At 41.9% G+C, this 17,697-nt stretch overlaps 2 protein-coding genes across 2 annotated transcripts; one reads left to right on the top strand and one right to left on the bottom strand.

Annotated features, from left to right (window-relative positions):
- Nucleotides 1-39: 39 nt before the first annotated feature.
- On the bottom strand, nt 40-6,343 carry LOC121197618 (basal body-orientation factor 1-like). Its single transcript, XM_041061303.1, has 11 exons — nt 6,300-6,343; nt 5,968-6,220; nt 5,790-5,855; nt 4,091-4,234; nt 3,900-3,980; nt 3,687-3,757; nt 2,789-2,933; nt 1,741-2,234; nt 1,410-1,514; nt 562-633; nt 40-369 (listed from the first exon to the last, which is right to left on the bottom strand). Exons 1-11 carry the CDS (start codon nt 6,341-6,343, stop codon nt 270-272), a joined length of 1,575 nt encoding a protein of 524 aa, XP_040917237.1. The 3' UTR covers nt 40-269.
- Nucleotides 6,344-9,678: 3,335 nt separating this feature from the next.
- Nucleotides 9,679-16,596, top strand: entpd5a (ectonucleoside triphosphate diphosphohydrolase 5a). The gene is made up of 13 exons (XM_041060481.1): nt 9,679-11,064; nt 11,469-11,548; nt 11,883-12,026; nt 12,432-12,507; nt 13,053-13,088; nt 13,546-13,634; nt 13,739-13,818; nt 13,904-13,965; nt 14,054-14,155; nt 14,840-14,983; nt 15,091-15,147; nt 16,031-16,146; nt 16,296-16,596. The coding sequence occupies exons 1-13, from the start codon at nt 10,620-10,622 to the stop codon at nt 16,377-16,379; spliced, it is 1,515 nt and encodes a 504-aa protein (XP_040916415.1). The 5' UTR covers nt 9,679-10,619; the 3' UTR covers nt 16,380-16,596.
- The last annotated feature ends 1,101 nt before the right edge of the window (nt 16,597-17,697 follow it).

Genomic DNA, 17,697 nt, shown 5'->3' with positions numbered 1-17,697 from the left:
ATCTGGGGCAAATCTTGGTATCAGCACTATGTGGTGAAGAATGAGGTTTTGGACTGATCCTTTATGGGGTTGCAATAGAATTCAAACAAGCTTGATGTATGAAAGAGAGAACTCAAAAGCCATATATACATGCATGGTAAGATATTTATAATGAGCACAAACAAACATCTTGTATTCTGCCATACACATGATTGACACTCTGTGGGAAGTGCACGGAGCAGAGGCAAACAAGCCAGAGTGTGATGTGCCATGTAGAGGCCACACAGAGGTCATGTGGTGTGTATATCCGGCAGGCTGTTTGGGATCGAGGGAAGAACGGACTCAGGCGCCTGGGTGATGAAGGTCGCCAGGGAGAGCTCGTCTCTAATTCTGGAAGACAGTCATCATTATGCAACGTTAAAATGCAGCCATCTTGATAAATCACATGTAGGCACTCATGTTCTCACAGCCAATGCTTTTTCAGCTAAACATGGAATGTGGGGACCAATAAATCTGTACAGGCTTCGTAATTGCAAGGATGAGGTACAACTTTTATTCTCGTACATTCCTTTAGTGTCTTACCCAGCAGCATCACTGTCAATAAGGCTCTTCTTCTCAGAGGAGGCAGACAAAGCCAGATGTTGGCTAACTTTCCTATCAGGAAATTGCAGAGTTGCAGTTAAATACAGAACCTCATAGTGAAAAGTCATGTTTTTACACAATGGTGTCTGTTCTCTCAGGCCTGCAGCCTATCTTGGAAAGGGGATACTCAGGGTCAACACGACGGATGGATGCTGCTAACTGACTCTCTCGAGTCACCAAATGTTCTGTGTTATTCTTCTGGACTAGGTGCCAGACCACTGTTAACATGAATATACATCTCCTCTTGCCTGTTATACCCCCATACATCCAGATCCCCTGCACACTCCTCTCTGAAAATCATGTTACCAGCTGCTCTCTGACCACAAGCGTTCAAAGAACAAAATAAACTGCTGGTGCACGTGAAGAGGGACCAATAGGCTGAAAGCAAATCGACGTGACCAGATGTTTGTTTCCAAGCACACGACTCTGCGGCTGGGCCTATTTTTACTATTGTGCCCAGACTCTTTCTTCATTCTTTTTAAGCAGCTGGATGGAAAAGAAAATTGGTTGAAGCCTAACTGATGTTTTATGGTATCCTCTTCTGCTGAGAAAATGGCTGTTTAAAACATTAAAAAGAGGGAGGAGTCACCAGAAGTTCAGCCCGAACTACTGCTTAGTGTCACTGCACTTTGTTCTTCAGAGTTAATTGAAGCAGACGTTTCACTTCATTTTAGGGAATTATAAATGAATTTTAATGTATTACCTAGGATGAAGTCGATGAGTGATGAACAAGCAACTGTCAAGTCCTTTTAAGTCAAATCTAAACAATTACTGACAAGTTTTATTACCTTTCCCTCTGTCTGTTCATTTTAGCGAAGAGAAGCCTGAGCACTTGTTCCTTCTGCTCCCACGTGAGATCTGAGATTTCAACTTTGCTGCCTGGTTGATGTGTCCTAAAAAAACAGGAGGATGAAATCAAATATTAATATTAACCTCTGCTATTGTACAAATTCATTATTATATATAAGCTGTATGAAGATGAACCATGAAGAGCGTTACAGTCTGATGACCACTGAATTAGCTGCAGGTGACTTGGCACTAATAAACATGAGGAATTAAAAATATCACAAAGACATACACAGTAGCACAAGTCACGGAAATGATGGGAAGTGGACCTACCACGTCGCAGCTGCCTCCATGTCTGAATAGACAGAGTTGGTACTGTGTGGGCTTTTATGGAAGGTGCGGATGGGTGGGAACTTTAGCTTTCCTGCTGTGGCTTCTCTCAGCCTCCAGCGATAAGCCTGTAGAGCCTCCTTTTTGTATTGCAGCCTGCTGGCCACGATCTCCTGCTTCACCTGAGCCAGTGACTCGTGGAAGAACTGCTCCAGCTCTGTACGCTGTTGCACAATGGTGCTCGCAAGCTGCTTGATGTGCCCCAATTCTCTCTCTCGCATGGCGAGCACCTTCTGAAGCTTCTCCAGCTCTACCTGGCTGGCCTGGGATCTGACCAGGATCTTCTCCTTCTCCTTCTTTTCCACTCGCTCAGATTCCTCAGCCTTAAGCTCTAGGGCCTGCTCCAGGGAAGCTACCTTGGCCCTCAGTTTAGACAGCTCATCTTTTTGAGCCTCCATCTGCGCTGCATTCTTCTTTACCATCAACTCAAAGGTGTTCTGGGTGAGTAGAGAGAAGAGCACAGCAGTAAACTTAGCTAACTTTGGAAAGACCTTTCATTTTCATGCCAATATAGACCGAGAACAGATAATGATTTGTGTGCTAGTCTGTGCTGCTGAGTGAGTGGCCAAAGCTTCAACAAGGCCGATCTGCTTGCTTGATTGACTGTCATCATCAGAGGTCAGATTAATGTGCCCAATATTTATTTATCTTAAAGAATCAGTGCCAGAAACCTGCGAAGGAGAAGCCTCTGAATTTGAACCCATACACCAGTGGAAACTCACCACAACCACTGACCACTGAGAGGCTGGGTAGTAGTCAGGAGATGGGGGGGTGGGGGGATAGGAGTAGGACCACAAGCAAAATACACAAGGTCAGCACAAGTAAACAACACAAGGGAAAAACCACCTGAAATATATTCTGGACAGATCTGACAAGTGTTTCATAACTGAAATGATTGAAAATGACTTTATGGAGATGAATGGTCTCTGTCCAACGACTGCTGGTGCCTAATAGTAACACTGCTGTTTTCCATCCTATGGTTCAAACATACCTTGTCCAGTTCCAGAGAGGCATTTTGCCTTGACAGTGAGTTTGTCAGTTTCTGCAGGTCCTCTGTCTCCTTTATGTGATATTTCAGTGCTTCATTGAGACGGACGTTTTCCTTGAACACAGAGCGAGAGGCATCGTCCAACTGCCTAAATAGTTTACAGTATAAACAAATGAGCCACTGAGAAATTTGTATCTAATTATGAACACACCACCATGAATCTCAATTTTGTGCCTGGCAGCATTTGTACACAGTTTGGATTTATTTTAACCTGCACAGAGTGTCCCAAGTAGAATGGAACAAATGTTTTATGAAATATTTTAAGACTGTTTATTAGTCAATGTAGCAAAGGCTTTAAATGGGAGAAGATTGAGCTCTGACCATGTGAAGCATACTGCACATTTTCGCTCTCAGTTTCTCGTATTCTTACACATAAGATAAAATGAACAGGGTCACTGTACTCAAGCTTTAAAGACAACCTAGGCATGTTCAAAATTAAATCAATTACTGACACTAAGACCAAAGTGACAGGACCACACCAGTATCAATGTTGATGTTTTTATGAGCTGTAAAAAAATAACTAAACAGCATCTCAGAGGTGAAATATACATCCCATGGCCTCAAAAGTAATAAACTATGGTCTTCCACACACGTTTCACACTCTCCTCCCCTCAGGACATTCTGGGGCGGCTGAGGATGTGATCATTGGCTAAGCTGATGTACACTATCGTGAACATGATGAACCAGTGTGGTCAAGAAAATAACATTAGTTCCAGTTATATATATTTATATACATAAACACTTATGTGAGTAACTTATTTTTTCTTTGCACTCTGAGCACATCAAAGCGCAGCTTAAAGAATAAAATTAGATTGTAAGGGGACAGTGGAAACACACTTACACAATGGCTTCATTGTGGGCCCTTTCCACCACCAGGGCTATTGTTTGCTCAGCTTCGCTCTCCAGGTGAGCCTGAGGGGAAATTTATAAAACTCACTCACTGTTCCACCCGGACAGAGCTATTTCACAATAATTTCACCATATCATATCTCATTATTTTCCATATGGATGTGAGTGGGATCATTTTAGCTAACTCTTTTCTGCTTGACCGTACCTTTTCATTGAAGAATTTGCGCTCCATTTTGTTTAGATTTTCCCTGTGCTCCTTGTCAGCAATAGCCATGCTTTCTCTAATCTGTAAAATAAAAAGGCCATGGTTACTGGTTGCATTTTAACACCCTGACAAAAAGAATAACCATACAAATATGATAGGCAACATTTCATCCGTGTCATGCTTTTCCTCACATCATTGAGCTCCTGCTCCATCTGTGCTTTCCTCTTCTGAAACTCCTTAATTTTCTTCATTCCATCCTGGATCATGTTAAAGTCGCTGGACTTCTTTCTGAATAGCTCCTTCATCTCGTTGATTTGTTGTGTGTAATCTTCAACCTGTTGAGACCAATCTTATAATTAGATGTACAAAATGGAAAACATTCTACATATCAAATGCAGACTAAAATTGTAAAAAAAAAAAAAAAAAAAAAAAAAAAAAAAAAGGATCCACTCATGTATATACTAGAGCTGATGCAAAGTTCACATAAGTGCAGCTTGTATGAGTTACAGGGAAGGAGATTTTTGTCCCAACGTACATACTGGCCATACTCTTTTGCAAACCAACTTAAGCACAGATCAGACAGTCTGAATACCTCAAGATGCTACTGTGGAGAAGCCAGTCTGAGCAAAAATGTGACAAAGTGACCAAAGTCATGAGAGACTAGCAAAACGCGCACCCACAAACATGTACATGACGACTAAATGAGAGGTTATCAACCATCTGATTACAACTTTAAGCCTAATCGTTATTCTTCAGATAACTCTGTGCCATCGATGCACCAGTCTGCAGTACTTACACAAGCTGGTTTGCATCATTTACAGCTTTCACTCTGTGAAAGTGCCAAAATATATATATATATATCTCACCAGTTTAATGTTAATAGTGATTAGCATTGCATGCATTGAGGATGCAATAACTGCAGTTGTAAAAGTCTTTACAGAATAATTATTTAGATGACTGAACACTCAAGGAGTTTCATCATGTCTCTCCTTAGACAGAAGTCAGGGTATTTGCGTTCCCTGAGTGCCTTTCATGGAGTAGTTTCCATTAGCTAAGTCAATTTTCAAGATGAACCATTTTATCACCTCGCAATGAGAAAGGGGCTGTGAACAACATGTCTTGAATTCACATCTTTAGAGTTGACCACAGGACAGTGTTTTTTTCCCTAAGTGGACATATGTGACAGTTCCATACATGTCTAAAATAGGGATGTTTCAAGTTGGTCCAGACCATGCCTCTTTTTTCTTCATCAGAAGCTTATTGGACTCCATTTTACCAGCATGAAGTAAGAGCTGGAAGATTGAAAACAGCTGCTAGCAAAAGAACTAAACGTTTTGTCTAGTAAAGCCTCTTGAATTTTGTCATGTCAGTTTGATAGCTTGATCTTTACTACGAGCAGCAGAGGTCAGTGAGGATAAAAGGAGTCGAAATAAGAGCCTTTGGTGTATGTTATGTAACATAAACTGGTATTTCAGAATAAGGATCTGTGTGACATGTGAGGCATGGTTAACACATCAAGACCAGCAGTGCGACTGCCTTTTCCCGACCAAGCACTTTTATGCTCTTTTTTTTTCCTGTGGCCACTGACATGGATTAAAATAACGTTAGACCATGTAACTCGGAATGTGAGGGTTTGTTTTTTTGTTTTATGGTCGCTTTGTTTGGTTGTTGTTTTCTTACATAATAAAATGTCAACATAATTACACACAAGACAGCTGTTAAAACACAGCGCAGCACATTTTTGAGATGCTACAGGTTTAAGTTGCGCACCGTAAATCACTGGCAATGCCGTATTCTACTATGAACACGCTAGCTTGTGCATGTTTTGTGGGCCAAATGAAAGCTGGAGTTGCATTTCTTTTCTTGTGGCTGTGTTTTAAATGAACTCACCAGTTTGTTTTGCTCCTCACGTGCAAGTGCCTCTTGACTTTTGAGGCTTTTCTGCAGCATATTGATCTGTTAAAAACACGTGGCAGTTTGTTAAAAAAAAAAAAAAATAAACAAATAAAACACGACTGAGCCCATCACTTCGCGTTCATGTACACCTGTGCAATGCTAACTTCCCGACCTTCTCCTCTTTGGCTGCATCCTGTCTCTTCAGAAAACCGGTTATATCGATGGTGTCCTTCTCCACGCGGTACAGTTGGTTGGTGAGCTCCTCGTTGACGCGCGCCAACTTCCGGCAAGCCTCCCGGTACTGCGCGAGCGACTGGTCGGTGACCTGTAACCTCAGCTCCCATAGGGCGGCGTTGGCCTTGGCCTTCTCTACGTCTGACTCTTTGTCCACTTTTGACTCCTGTTTTCCGTCTTTTTTTCCTTTCCTGGAACAAAACACAAAGTATAACGTTACTTTAATTTAAGTTTGGACGTCAAAGAAAGGGTACAAATGAACGCACTCACCCGGCTTTAGCCCTCTTTACTTTGGCAACTTTCTTCTTCGGCATCGCTGCTGTCCTTTACCTGCCAAAAAAACAAACAAAAAAACAAATCGAAACAGAAAACAAACCTATTCTGCCATAAGATGGTAAAGTTACAGGGTAATTTTTTGCAGTTGGCTAAAGACAGCAAGCTCCCGTAGCCTGCTGTGAATGTTTGTGTAGTGCTGTTGCCATGGAGACGACGTAGCCGAGGAATAGGTCACATTTCTCTGCAACAGGACCTTTGGCAACCAACCTATTATATATTTAACGCACACGACTTCATTCAAGCTAGATCACAAGATACTGTATGAAAATTATGCTGAGGCATTTTTGCTCTAAAAATATTTAAACAACTGACACATTTAGAATTACATTACTGATGGTAGCCACTGTACAGACAACTATCACATGGCAGATATATAGATACATGGTGGGATTAGCCCTCAGGGGAGAACATTTGTTGTTGTGTCCCTGTTGGTCCCTGCTGTGTGGCAGTTCCATTATACCTCAGGCACAAAGAAACCAGCCACTAGTACTAGTCATTTAGTTAATGTTAGTCATTTCTAAGCAAACATGCAGAAAAGTCTGAGGTACAGGATACGGGATAATAATGATGAAAGGAGGATTTTTAGGAGAAGATGAAAAAATATTATTGTATCACCAGTGTTTCAGCCACACTGAGTCTTTGTCAAAGCAATTGTAACACAAAAATAAATGTGCATACATTACATCACTTTCACAATATTGGGATCCTGAGTAGCTAAATGGAATTCAGACAGTGTTAATTTTATTATTCACACCTGTGTTTTTCCTACTGACATGTAAAAATGTCTTCTATCATCAAACGGTTGAAAGGTAGACCTGAGTTTATCACAAATAATTTATCAATGTTGGACTGTTGTTCAAGTTTGTCTAAATTACTGAAAAATGAACAGCTTAACGCAATGACACTTTTTTTTTATCAACTTGTGTCTATTGCCTTTGTTTAACTCTTGGTAGCAGTTTTGTGTTTAATCAGTTGACCAATCACTGTGGCAGATTATAAGATACAGATGTCTGTGCTGCTCAACCACCTCTGGACTGACACAGAATGGCTGTATTTGTCACTTGTCTTGTAATTACAGGGTTCTCATGCTGGGCTCTATCAAACAGGATCTGTTTGCACATGATCTCCTCCCACATGATGACATGAGATACATTTGGCTCCTGTCAACAGTATTGTCCATGTTGTCCTGAAAAGAACTATGTGTTACTCGCTGCCATCCCCACAGTTGTTTTTTGCTGTAGTTATGGGAAAACCGCTAAGATCAACGTAAATGCAGTTGGCTTACATCTTCGAAGAAGCTCATCCAACAGAAACAATGTAAAGTTAGCACAGGTCATAATTCAAACTCAAAACCACTGAATTCTCTCCATCATCTTGTTCGGCTTTTTGCAGGAGCCTGAGAGTGACCAGTGTAGGTTATTTATCAAACAAAAAAGCAGATATCGCAGTGTTGGGTGTAGCTACTGTAAACTGAATCATATAGGGTCGCTCTCTGCTCTGGCATCATGAACAGAGTTTGAAGACTAAATTTAAAGGTAATTACTATGACAGTGAGGAGAGAAAACTGAAATAACCCTGAGCTTTTCAAAGCTGTCATTATCATTGGAATTGTAATGACAAGGTTTAGGTCTCTTCAATGGACTTTTTGGGGTAGGACACCCACAAACATGGCATTCCTGAGGGTAACATTGCAGCATATTAATGATATATTGCACAGTGTAGATTACAAAGCTGGGGTCCCTTCTCATGCTTTACGGTTTCTGTTAACTTGAAACAAAATACCAAACCTTGTGCTGAAACTACTTCTTGTTTAAAACATTGTGTTTGTAATGTGCTGTGTCATGTTTTAGAGGGACAGTTTGCATACAGTTTAAAAAGTAGCGGTTGCACATTCGGATGACATCCTAACACAATTTGGTTGCACATAGATTTTCCATCAGATCTGTTTAGTTTGTTGTTTGTTATTCTGGAGTGAATGTTCAAAATTTCACCAATTTCTTTTGTAAAATCTAAATTCATATGACATTTTACAACATATTGCATCACATGATAATTGCAAAATAAAGTAGGTGTGAGTTTCAAACTAAAACATAATTCATGCAGCAAATACACTAAGGTGGATTGCAGCTGTCCAAACACCGAACATGATCCATTTTAACTGCGACATCAACCACAGGATGTGTCTGAACATTAACAGCAAGAAAATAACTCACTGCAATTTGAAAATTGAACACACACTCCAGACAAAACTTCCACTTTAATATTTTTTAAAGACGTTTTGATTCAGGTTTTATTAGTCACATTATCACACTGTTAACATGCGACCAGTACGTCTATGGGCAGCAGTCAGTGAGAGGTCCTGCACATGTACGCTTTGATAGGGGCGAACGACCATTCTGGTGAGCCACAGGATTGAAAAAAGTAGCCACAGTATTTAGAAAAAAAGGAAGGAGGAAAGAAAGTCCAATATTTTTAGTCCAAATTACAGTGTTGGAACAGTGCTTTGCACAGTCGAGTGTCCTGGGAGTGGAGTGGCATGATGGGTGAACGCTGGTGCCAAGCCCCACCCTCCCCACATTGTCCTCTCTGTGGACTTCCTGCACTCTCTTGTGCCCATCTGCAAGACCTCTGCCCTCCTCTTACCCTCCTGGCTGGGCTGACTGACAGCTTGGTTTCTGCTTCAATCGCCTGCTGCATGAGGTGAAACTGTCTCGTATAAGCACATGTTAAGTCAGGGTTGGGACAGGGTCAGTTCCCCAGGGGACGCCTCTAGTCTACTAGCGCTTTCTGTTTCAGAGCTCTGTCGTCTTTCTGTTGATACAAAGTGGGTGAAAAATATCACAGCCCAGTACAAATCTCAGTTCATGTAAGGTCTCTGAGTTGATGTGCCTCTGTGCTCCGCTGCTGTTGGATGTCGCTGATGCCTCTGCATCCTGCAGCTAAAGCCCAAAAACTCTGAACATTACATGAGAAAGCATTAACTGATACATTGCAGCACGGCTTATGGTGCCGTGCCAACCACCCACCTAAAGCAGAGAAACAGCCACTCATGCTTTTCATGCATTCTCTCGTGAAACGTGCCTTGCTGCCCAAATATTTTTCCCTTGGAAAGCCTGTGGTTAACACAGAGATGAGTGGGAGTGAGATGATTGCTAACATTCTTTTAACTTTTATGCCAGCTGGAGTGCAGGTCACATTTGCATTTTTTAAGGTTGGTGAAACTGCTGCAGTGGATTTAATGTGGTGATTATTGCAAGATCATGAAGAGGAAGTTCAGAGGAATTTTTTTTCCATACATGCATGATTCATTCAGGCTACTGAACATGACTTCGTAGAGGTGGTAATACTAGGATAAATAATAAAACAATGCATTCAGTCAGAAATAAAGTATTTTCTGTTGCTGTTTCATTTATTTTCTTCCCCACAAAACCCCCAAAATAAACAGAACAAAACTCACCAGCACCTAGATGGTAAAGGTTCATTCCAAAATGATTGAAGAAAATAAAAAATTGTGGTTTTAAGTTGCTACTTTAAAACTGCAATAATTAATATCAAATCTCTAGAGATGTGCTTTTATAACTGCTAAGAAGAAACTTCAATCACTCCTAATTTAGGCAGTAGCCAAATCTGAGCACTTGACAAGTTGTGAAAGTCCAGAGTTTGCAGGGTGAAGGGATTTCTGAGTCAAGTTACTATACAAGTCTTAAATACACCCATAAAAAGTATTTTAAGACCATTTCTCTTCACTGTGAACCATTCATAACCATTCATTTTGACTTCTTTATAAACCCCATTCTCCTTTCTTAAGGGGATTTTTTTGGCTCCACAATAACCAGTAAAGATGAGGAGGGGAAAAACATAGCCAAAAATAATTCTCCTCCTCCTTCTCTTAAAAAAAAAAAAAAAAAAAAAAAATGGGAGAAGCTGTTGGTAGGCAGGTAGTCCGTCTCCAGCTCAGCTCACAGGAGGGGGGACTCCTGATGGAGTTGGGATGGACCGCCACAGGATTGGTGGATGGCTGCTGTCGGTGTGGCCCCATGCCAAGCCCTTATGTCTTTATATACTGTGAACAGATGACCGGACAGTCCTGAGTGTGCATCGCATCCACTCTGCCTCTCTCCATCTCCACTACTCTCTCCTCAGGGCCTCTCTCAGTCTTCCACTCCAGCATCCAGCACCAAGGCGTCTTCTCTTCAGCTCTCCCTTTTTTTTCTGTCTTGCTCCAGCTGTCTCTTCTCTCCGGCTGTGAAAACAATGGCCACGCCGAGCCTGCTCCTCACTTTATCCGTGTGGCTTCTGGCTGGGAGCCTCATAGCTGAGGCGACTTACTACCGGCACCACCGCTACGTCCCCCACTTCTACCGCTACCGGGAGCACTCCGCCAACACGGAGAACCTCCTCCCTGAGGTCTCCAACCCGGTGCCTGAAGTCTCGCAGCCTGGCGTGCCGACCTACCCCGAGATCCCCGAAGTCTTCCACCCGGCACCTGAAGTCATCCCCCCCATACCAGAGGCTTTCCACCCGGTACCTGAAGTCGTGCATCCTGCACCTGAGCCTTACCACCAGCCTGAGGTTTACCAGCCGGTACCTGAAGCCTCCTCCCCTGTCAACATGAGTCGTGTTTTCTATGGGATCATGTTTGACGCTGGGAGCACAGGCACCAGGATCCACATCTATAAGTTCATCCAGAAGGACCCTGGTAAGCGCACTAGTCTCTCTCTCACTCTCTCTCTCACATACTCTCTCTCCCTCTCTAAACCAATAGTAGAGCTTTGCACATGCTGCTGGCTCCCACTCTGTCTGCTTGCTGTTAGGTCATTCACTGTGTGGTGTAAGGACAAGCATGCACTGGCAAAGTGCATGGGCAATGCAGCTTCTAAAAGTAGCCAAGGTGGACATTTAATTTGCCTGTCTGACTCAACTGTGTAGGAAGCAGACCTCTAAACTGAACCAGGATGTAGGTGAAGTGCCACAGTCTAAATATCTTGAGCTGTAAAAGAAAAACTATGCAATTACACGCACTGAAGTTTCTTTTTGTATATCCCCAAATATTATACTGTTGCCTCTCTTAGTTTATGAACTGTCTGCTGACTTCTTTTTTAGTTGAGCTGCCAGTTCTGGACAATGAAATGTACCATGCTGTGAAGCCCGGACTGTCTGCTTACAAGGACAACCCTGAAGAGGTATGAATGCGTGTTTATGCCATCACTCATTATTAATTATCAGGTAAATTAGGGAGTTGGTTCACTGTCTGCAAACCACCAAAACCACTGGGATTTTCTTTGGGTTGGGCTCATGTGATGTAAACATGGTGTAATTATAAAAATGCCTCCTGCTGATGCTGTCACTGCTTCCCACTCGTGTTTGTCATATTAACCTACCCTTGAGTTCAACAATACTTTAATTACTAAATATATTTCTTAATTAACTTATGAAATATCTGTCTTTCCTTGTGTTCTCTGATTGGCCACAAATCTTAATTCTGCTGTCTCTTCCTGATCGCCATCTCCTCCGCAGGGTGGCAACACCATCAGACAGTTGCTGAAGATTGCCAAAAAGACAGTCCCAGAGGAGGAGTGGAGGAGGACCCCGGTGGTCCTGAAGGCCACAGCGGGTCTGCGTCTGCTCCCAGAGGACAAAGCCAATGCTCTTCTGAAGGAGGTGAGGCACGTTTTCTCTCTGCCCTCAGACAGTTTGGCACAGACACCACCCGTCCCGCCAAGGAACGGGATGAGAAACCACTAAGTGCTTACAAGTGTCACTGAAAAAAAAGACAGCTAGTCTGCCCATTTGGTGGCTATCATGTTGCAAAAAAACAGCTGTTGTGAGGTTGTGTGGAGTAACCATATTTGTCATTTAAAGTATTAAATCCAGGCTACTGTTCCAGCCATGCTTGTGGCTGAGTTATCTGTCACTCTAAAACAGAACAGACACAGTTTGTCTTCCAAAGTCTGGATACACAAGATCCCTAACAACAGCAGAGTACTTGGCTGTGCAGTTTAGTATAATGAACTTGTTTTAAGACATGGGTGGAAGATAATTCTAATGAAATGATGTATTCCACAGGTACGAGACGTATTTGATGAGTCCCCTTTCTTTGTGCCAAACAACAGTGTTTCCCTCATGAATGGAAAAAATGAAGGTAGGTTATCTTTTAATGCCAGTTTATATTAATATACAACAAATGCAACAGTTTTCTTTAAACCAGGTGCTTTAGCTGCCTCATTCACTGAAGATGGATCAAACAGTACTGCTCTTATTATTCTTTTTTACAAGAGGTCTGTTACTACCTCATTGAGACAAATAAATATGGCAGCGTGAGTCGCCGTCCCACACCCAATAATTTAGTGCGATCCTCCACATCACTCATTAAGACACCCTCACTATGTTATGTTTCATCATACACTATGTGCCATTCATTATCCTCACTTTATGAGCGCAATAACTTGACATCTGAGACAATTGTAATTACCTGGGCTGGTCTGCAATCCTACATGTCGGTGGACCAACGCTGGTGCTTCAATATCAGGCTAATGAAGGAGAACATGACTAAGCGTCGTCTCCACTTTATTTATGTGAGCCTGAATGCCTTTGAATGGGAAACTTTAGCATAGGTCAGCTGTAATCACCTCTCAGGTTTTTTTTTTATGAACTAATGCACACATTTTCACCCATGTGCTGTTTTAGGAGTCCTCGCCTGGGTCACAGTGAACTTCCTTACAGGTAAGACATTGCTTGTGTTTTGCTATGGTAGTGTTAGTGGTTACAAGGCTCATATCTGAGGCTCCAGTGTACACAGAGGTCCGGCAGTGAAAGACTCTTGTCTCCTGTCTGAGGTTATGTGCTTGAATCACTGGCCCCACACAGGTTGCAAAAACAAGCAATATTTCCTCTGATTTTCCACACAGCTATGGCACCATGAAATTTAGTTTAAACAACAACCTGAAGCTTCAAACCAGTAAAGTATTTTCCCTCCAGGAGGGAAGATAATTTACTGGTTTGAAGCTTCAAACCAGTAAATTATTTTCCCTCCTGGAGGGCACAGACATGATGTTGTAATAATTAATAATTAAACTAAAACTGAGATAAAGACACAAGTTCACACAGGATTCTCTGTTTGTTGTGTCTCTGTTTCCTTCATCCAGTGTGATGAGTTTAACTTTGTGCTTATTTGCTATAGGTCACTTGTACTCCAACACAAGGAGGACAGTGGGGATCCTGGATTTGGGTGGAGGATCTACACAAATCACTTTCCTTCCCAAGTCAAAGGTGAATTAAATATTTGATATAGTAAAATTTGTCTATTTAAAACTGCTGAAGCAAAAAAAAAAAAAAACATTTACAGAACTAAACATATGTTGTTTTTCCAACAGAAAACCGTTCAGTCTGCTCCCACCAGTTACATTGCCAGATTCAACCTGTTTAACCATACATATCAACTCTACACACACAGGTAAATAACAGACAAAGAAGAAACAAGAGTAATACATACATATTTATCTAAAAACTTACCATAATTGTGTGTCACCATCACATAGTTACCTTGGAAATGGGCTGTATGCGGCTCGACTGGCAACTCTTGGGGCACTAGGAGCTGATGGTAGAGTATCTACTACCTTTTATCACTTTTCTATTCTTTCATAAGTGTTGTCATTGGAAGATGGCAAACGGTTTTTTTGTTTTCCCAGGTCTAGATTGGAAAGTCTTCACTAGCTCCTGCCTCCCAAAGAAGTTCAGAGAAGATGTGACTTTTGGAGGAACCACCTACAAAGTTAGCGGGATTCCAGACGGTAAGATAAAAGCACTCTGAGGTTTTGATTGCCTTCCCAGTGCCTTGGATCCAGCGATCCGTGCATTCCTTTCTTTACTCTGGAACACAATAGAGTACAGTATAATACAGTCTCACACGAGAACATTTATCCGCTGAAGTTTCTGTAACCTTGGCGCCAAACGCATGTTTTGTCATCCTCTCTCTCTCTGCCTTCCCTCTTGAACAATTATACTGCACTCAACCTTGTATTTAAACGAAAAGAAAACTGTCAGTTAACTTCACAAATAAGGCAGTCACTCCCATACCACAGTCAAGTAGCCAAAAGATGCTGGGCTTGTCCCTGAGTTGTTATTTTTTTTATGTAACGAGCGGCTTGATCTGGACCGCTCACAATTATGTGGTAAAAATAGACAGCCCAACAGGGCTGCGCTTACTGCCACTCTTGTCAGCACATGGTTTTGCCGGCATAATTGTGCCAACCATACCCACGGGGATGTGTGAAACTTGTCCTTCTTGGGCTTCCCTTGTATATTATCTGGTGAACCCCCAAGCTTCAACCCTCGGCTGACCTCAAACTGAGGTTCCGCTCTCTCTCTATTGCATTCCATCCACTGCACCTTTAAATGGCTGTGTACTCCACGTTTCATTACTTAGTTCAATTATTCTCTTACAAAACTACATCTTCTGCCTTGTCTTTCTACAGGTTATGCAGGCTATAAGCTGTGCTACTATGAGGTGATGAAGGTAATCAAAGGCATAGTGCACCAGCCTTATGAGGTGAAGGGCAGCAGCGTCTTCTACGCCTTCTCCTACTACTTTGACAGAGCTGTGGAGTCTGGCCTCATCGGTGAGTAGGCACAGACCAAAGAGTCACCTTCCATCTTTCGTGCTAATTATCATCTTTTGCACAAAATAGGTATTCAAATTGCATGTTTGTTTTTTTTTTCTGCACAGATGGCAGTCGAGGTGGTGCGGTTGAAGTGAGGGATTTTAAGAAGAGAGCCAAGGAAGGTAAGAGTTACATGTTATCTTCTCTAGGGTTGGATAAACTTGTGTATGAAACCAACAATCTTACAAGTTATATATATCAGTCATCCAAACGCTGAGACTTCATGCGAAACACTCTATGCTCTAAACAACAAAAGCACCAAAGCTTGTTTGTGCCCAAAACTCTTGGTATAATGGCGCCAAATTGGCACAGCTTATCCTGTCAAAAGAGAATTTACTACAACAGTAAAAAGTAACTGATTATTTGCTAAAATGTGTTATGGAGCCAGATGTTAAAACAAGTGTAGTTAATTATAGAGTAAATACATGTTAACATCACCATAAAATGTTTTAGTATATTTAGCCAATGCACACCATGCTTATCAGCTCTAGTTTGTCACACCTGTAAGGCCCATGTAGAAGCAGATTTCTAACAAGTAGGAATGAGTTGGTGTGTTATGTAAGGCTGTTTGTGTTGTGAGAACACTGTCACATGGTCTCGAGGAACAAGTCTGGCTCAGGCAGGGCTGGCAGCTGAGCCGAAGATGTCTGTCTGGCCCAGGCAGGAGGGCACCTGACAGCCACACACCACCTGGAGGCTGACACATGCTGAAACACACACACACACACACTGTACAAGGCTGTTTAACAACGCCACCCACCCGCAGCCTTGTGCTGACCCTCAGCCGTTCTCCTCGCACCTCCCTGTTTATTCAGCCAAACAAAACAGAAAGGTCATCTTTTAATCATGTAGCACACAGGTTAGAAAAGATTTTTTTTTTTTTTTGTTAATACATGGAACGTGTTTCTATCATATGATGCAACAAATGCTTTTTTTGTTTTGTCAGACATATGTGAAACTTGTGTTAATGTCATGTCTGAAACCTGGGGCTTCTTGTGTTTGCAGTGTGCAACAAAATGACCAAATACCGTGCTATCAGCCCCTTCCTCTGCATGGATATGACATATATCACCTGTCTGCTAAAGGAGGGCTTTGGCTTCAAGGACAGCACTGTGCTGCAGGTGAGCGAATCAGGGCCTTGTTACTGTGGACAGTGGATGTAAGAGACAAATGATATGAAAAGCGGTGTGACAAACCTTCATTTTCTGTCTGTACAGTGTTTGCTTCTTTGTGGTTTTGATGGAGATCCTCCTCTCATTCTGTTCAACAGCTAGCCAAGAAGGTGAACAACGTGGAGACCAGCTGGGCCCTGGGGGCAACCTTTGACTACTTCAGAAACCTCAACATCCACTAAGGACAACTCGCTGTCGCTGCAGCCGGCACTGAGAGGGACAGTCTGTCACTGTGGGGCTTCCCTTCCTCCGTCCACCCTCGATCAGCCCGTCCCCTCACAGACACACCTGGTCCCCACCACGCCCCTCCTTCGTTTTCTCAACCTCAGCACCCTGCGAACGCTCCAAGAACTGTTGAAAAAAAAAAAAAAAATCACTATATTTTTATAAGGCCAGCTATTTCTACTGTATGTTGAGCTCATAACTGGTGGGCTGACTTTATTTTTGTAAAACGTTTACATTTTTGATTCCTTATGGGTGTCTGATCTGAAATGTCTTTCTCACCTACCTGTAAAGGGTGTAGAGGGTCATTTAGAAGCAATACAACCAGTCATGGTATTTTGGTGCTTACTGTGGTCCTGGTGTGCACTGTACAGTACAGTGGAAAACCTTTAACAGACTAGTTGCTGCAAGTGCAACCATAGTTGTCTTTCTAAATGCTTGTAAATCAACCTTCTTTATATTCTAGCAGTAAATGATCTCACAGGACCCTAATTCATTTGCCCCTAGACAAGTTAGACATCATTGGAAATTGAGCGGACGAAAACCATACAGCTTCTTTCCTTCAACTTTGCACATAACACTTTATTTGCAGATATTGTAGCTGAGACATGATTAGATGCTTTGATGTCGACAAAAGAGTTGTACATATTCATCATTAGTGCTGGATTCATCATGACTCAGGGGGGCAAAGAGAGCGCTGTGGGGAGATGCCTCTCACATACTGTGTTGTACAGCTTTTACAAGTATGAGGTTAATGCCTGTATTTTTAAAGTTCAGCCATTATTGTTTGTTTTGTCTAGAGAGGAAAAAGACCTTATCATGTGTGGCTAAATTGCAGGGGCCCTGGGTCTGAACTGTATTTTAGACTAGCAAAAGAAAAACCTCTCATCAAGGGTAGATAGTGCATCCAACAACATAATTTACAGTCATTAAATACAACAAAAATGTAAACAGAAATTACGCAAAAAGTTTGAAACCCATGACTCCTTCACTTGTTGCTGGTCGCTCAAAATCATTAGTAATACTGAATTCTGTTTGTCATGTTTCTTGTGAACTGTACAAATATTTAATTAACTGAAAGTTTATCTAATGTAGAGTATTTTAATTATCCTCGTCAAATATTAACTCTTGGACTTTCTGTGTAACTGCTCTCTAAGCCATGCCTTTGCTGTCTTTTCAGTATTCAACGTGTTCAATAACTACTGCTGTATATACATAATGTAAACTTATATTAGTGAAATACTTTGACAGGAACTGCTTTGACATTGCAAAAACTTT

Source organism: Toxotes jaculatrix, chromosome 17 (assembly GCF_017976425.1).
Source record: "Toxotes jaculatrix isolate fToxJac2 chromosome 17, fToxJac2.pri, whole genome shotgun sequence".
Classification (NCBI taxonomy): Eukaryota; Metazoa; Chordata; class Actinopteri; family Toxotidae; genus Toxotes; species Toxotes jaculatrix.
The sequence above is the reverse complement of the archived record's forward strand: the minus strand, read 5'-3'. Positions and strand labels throughout refer to the sequence as shown.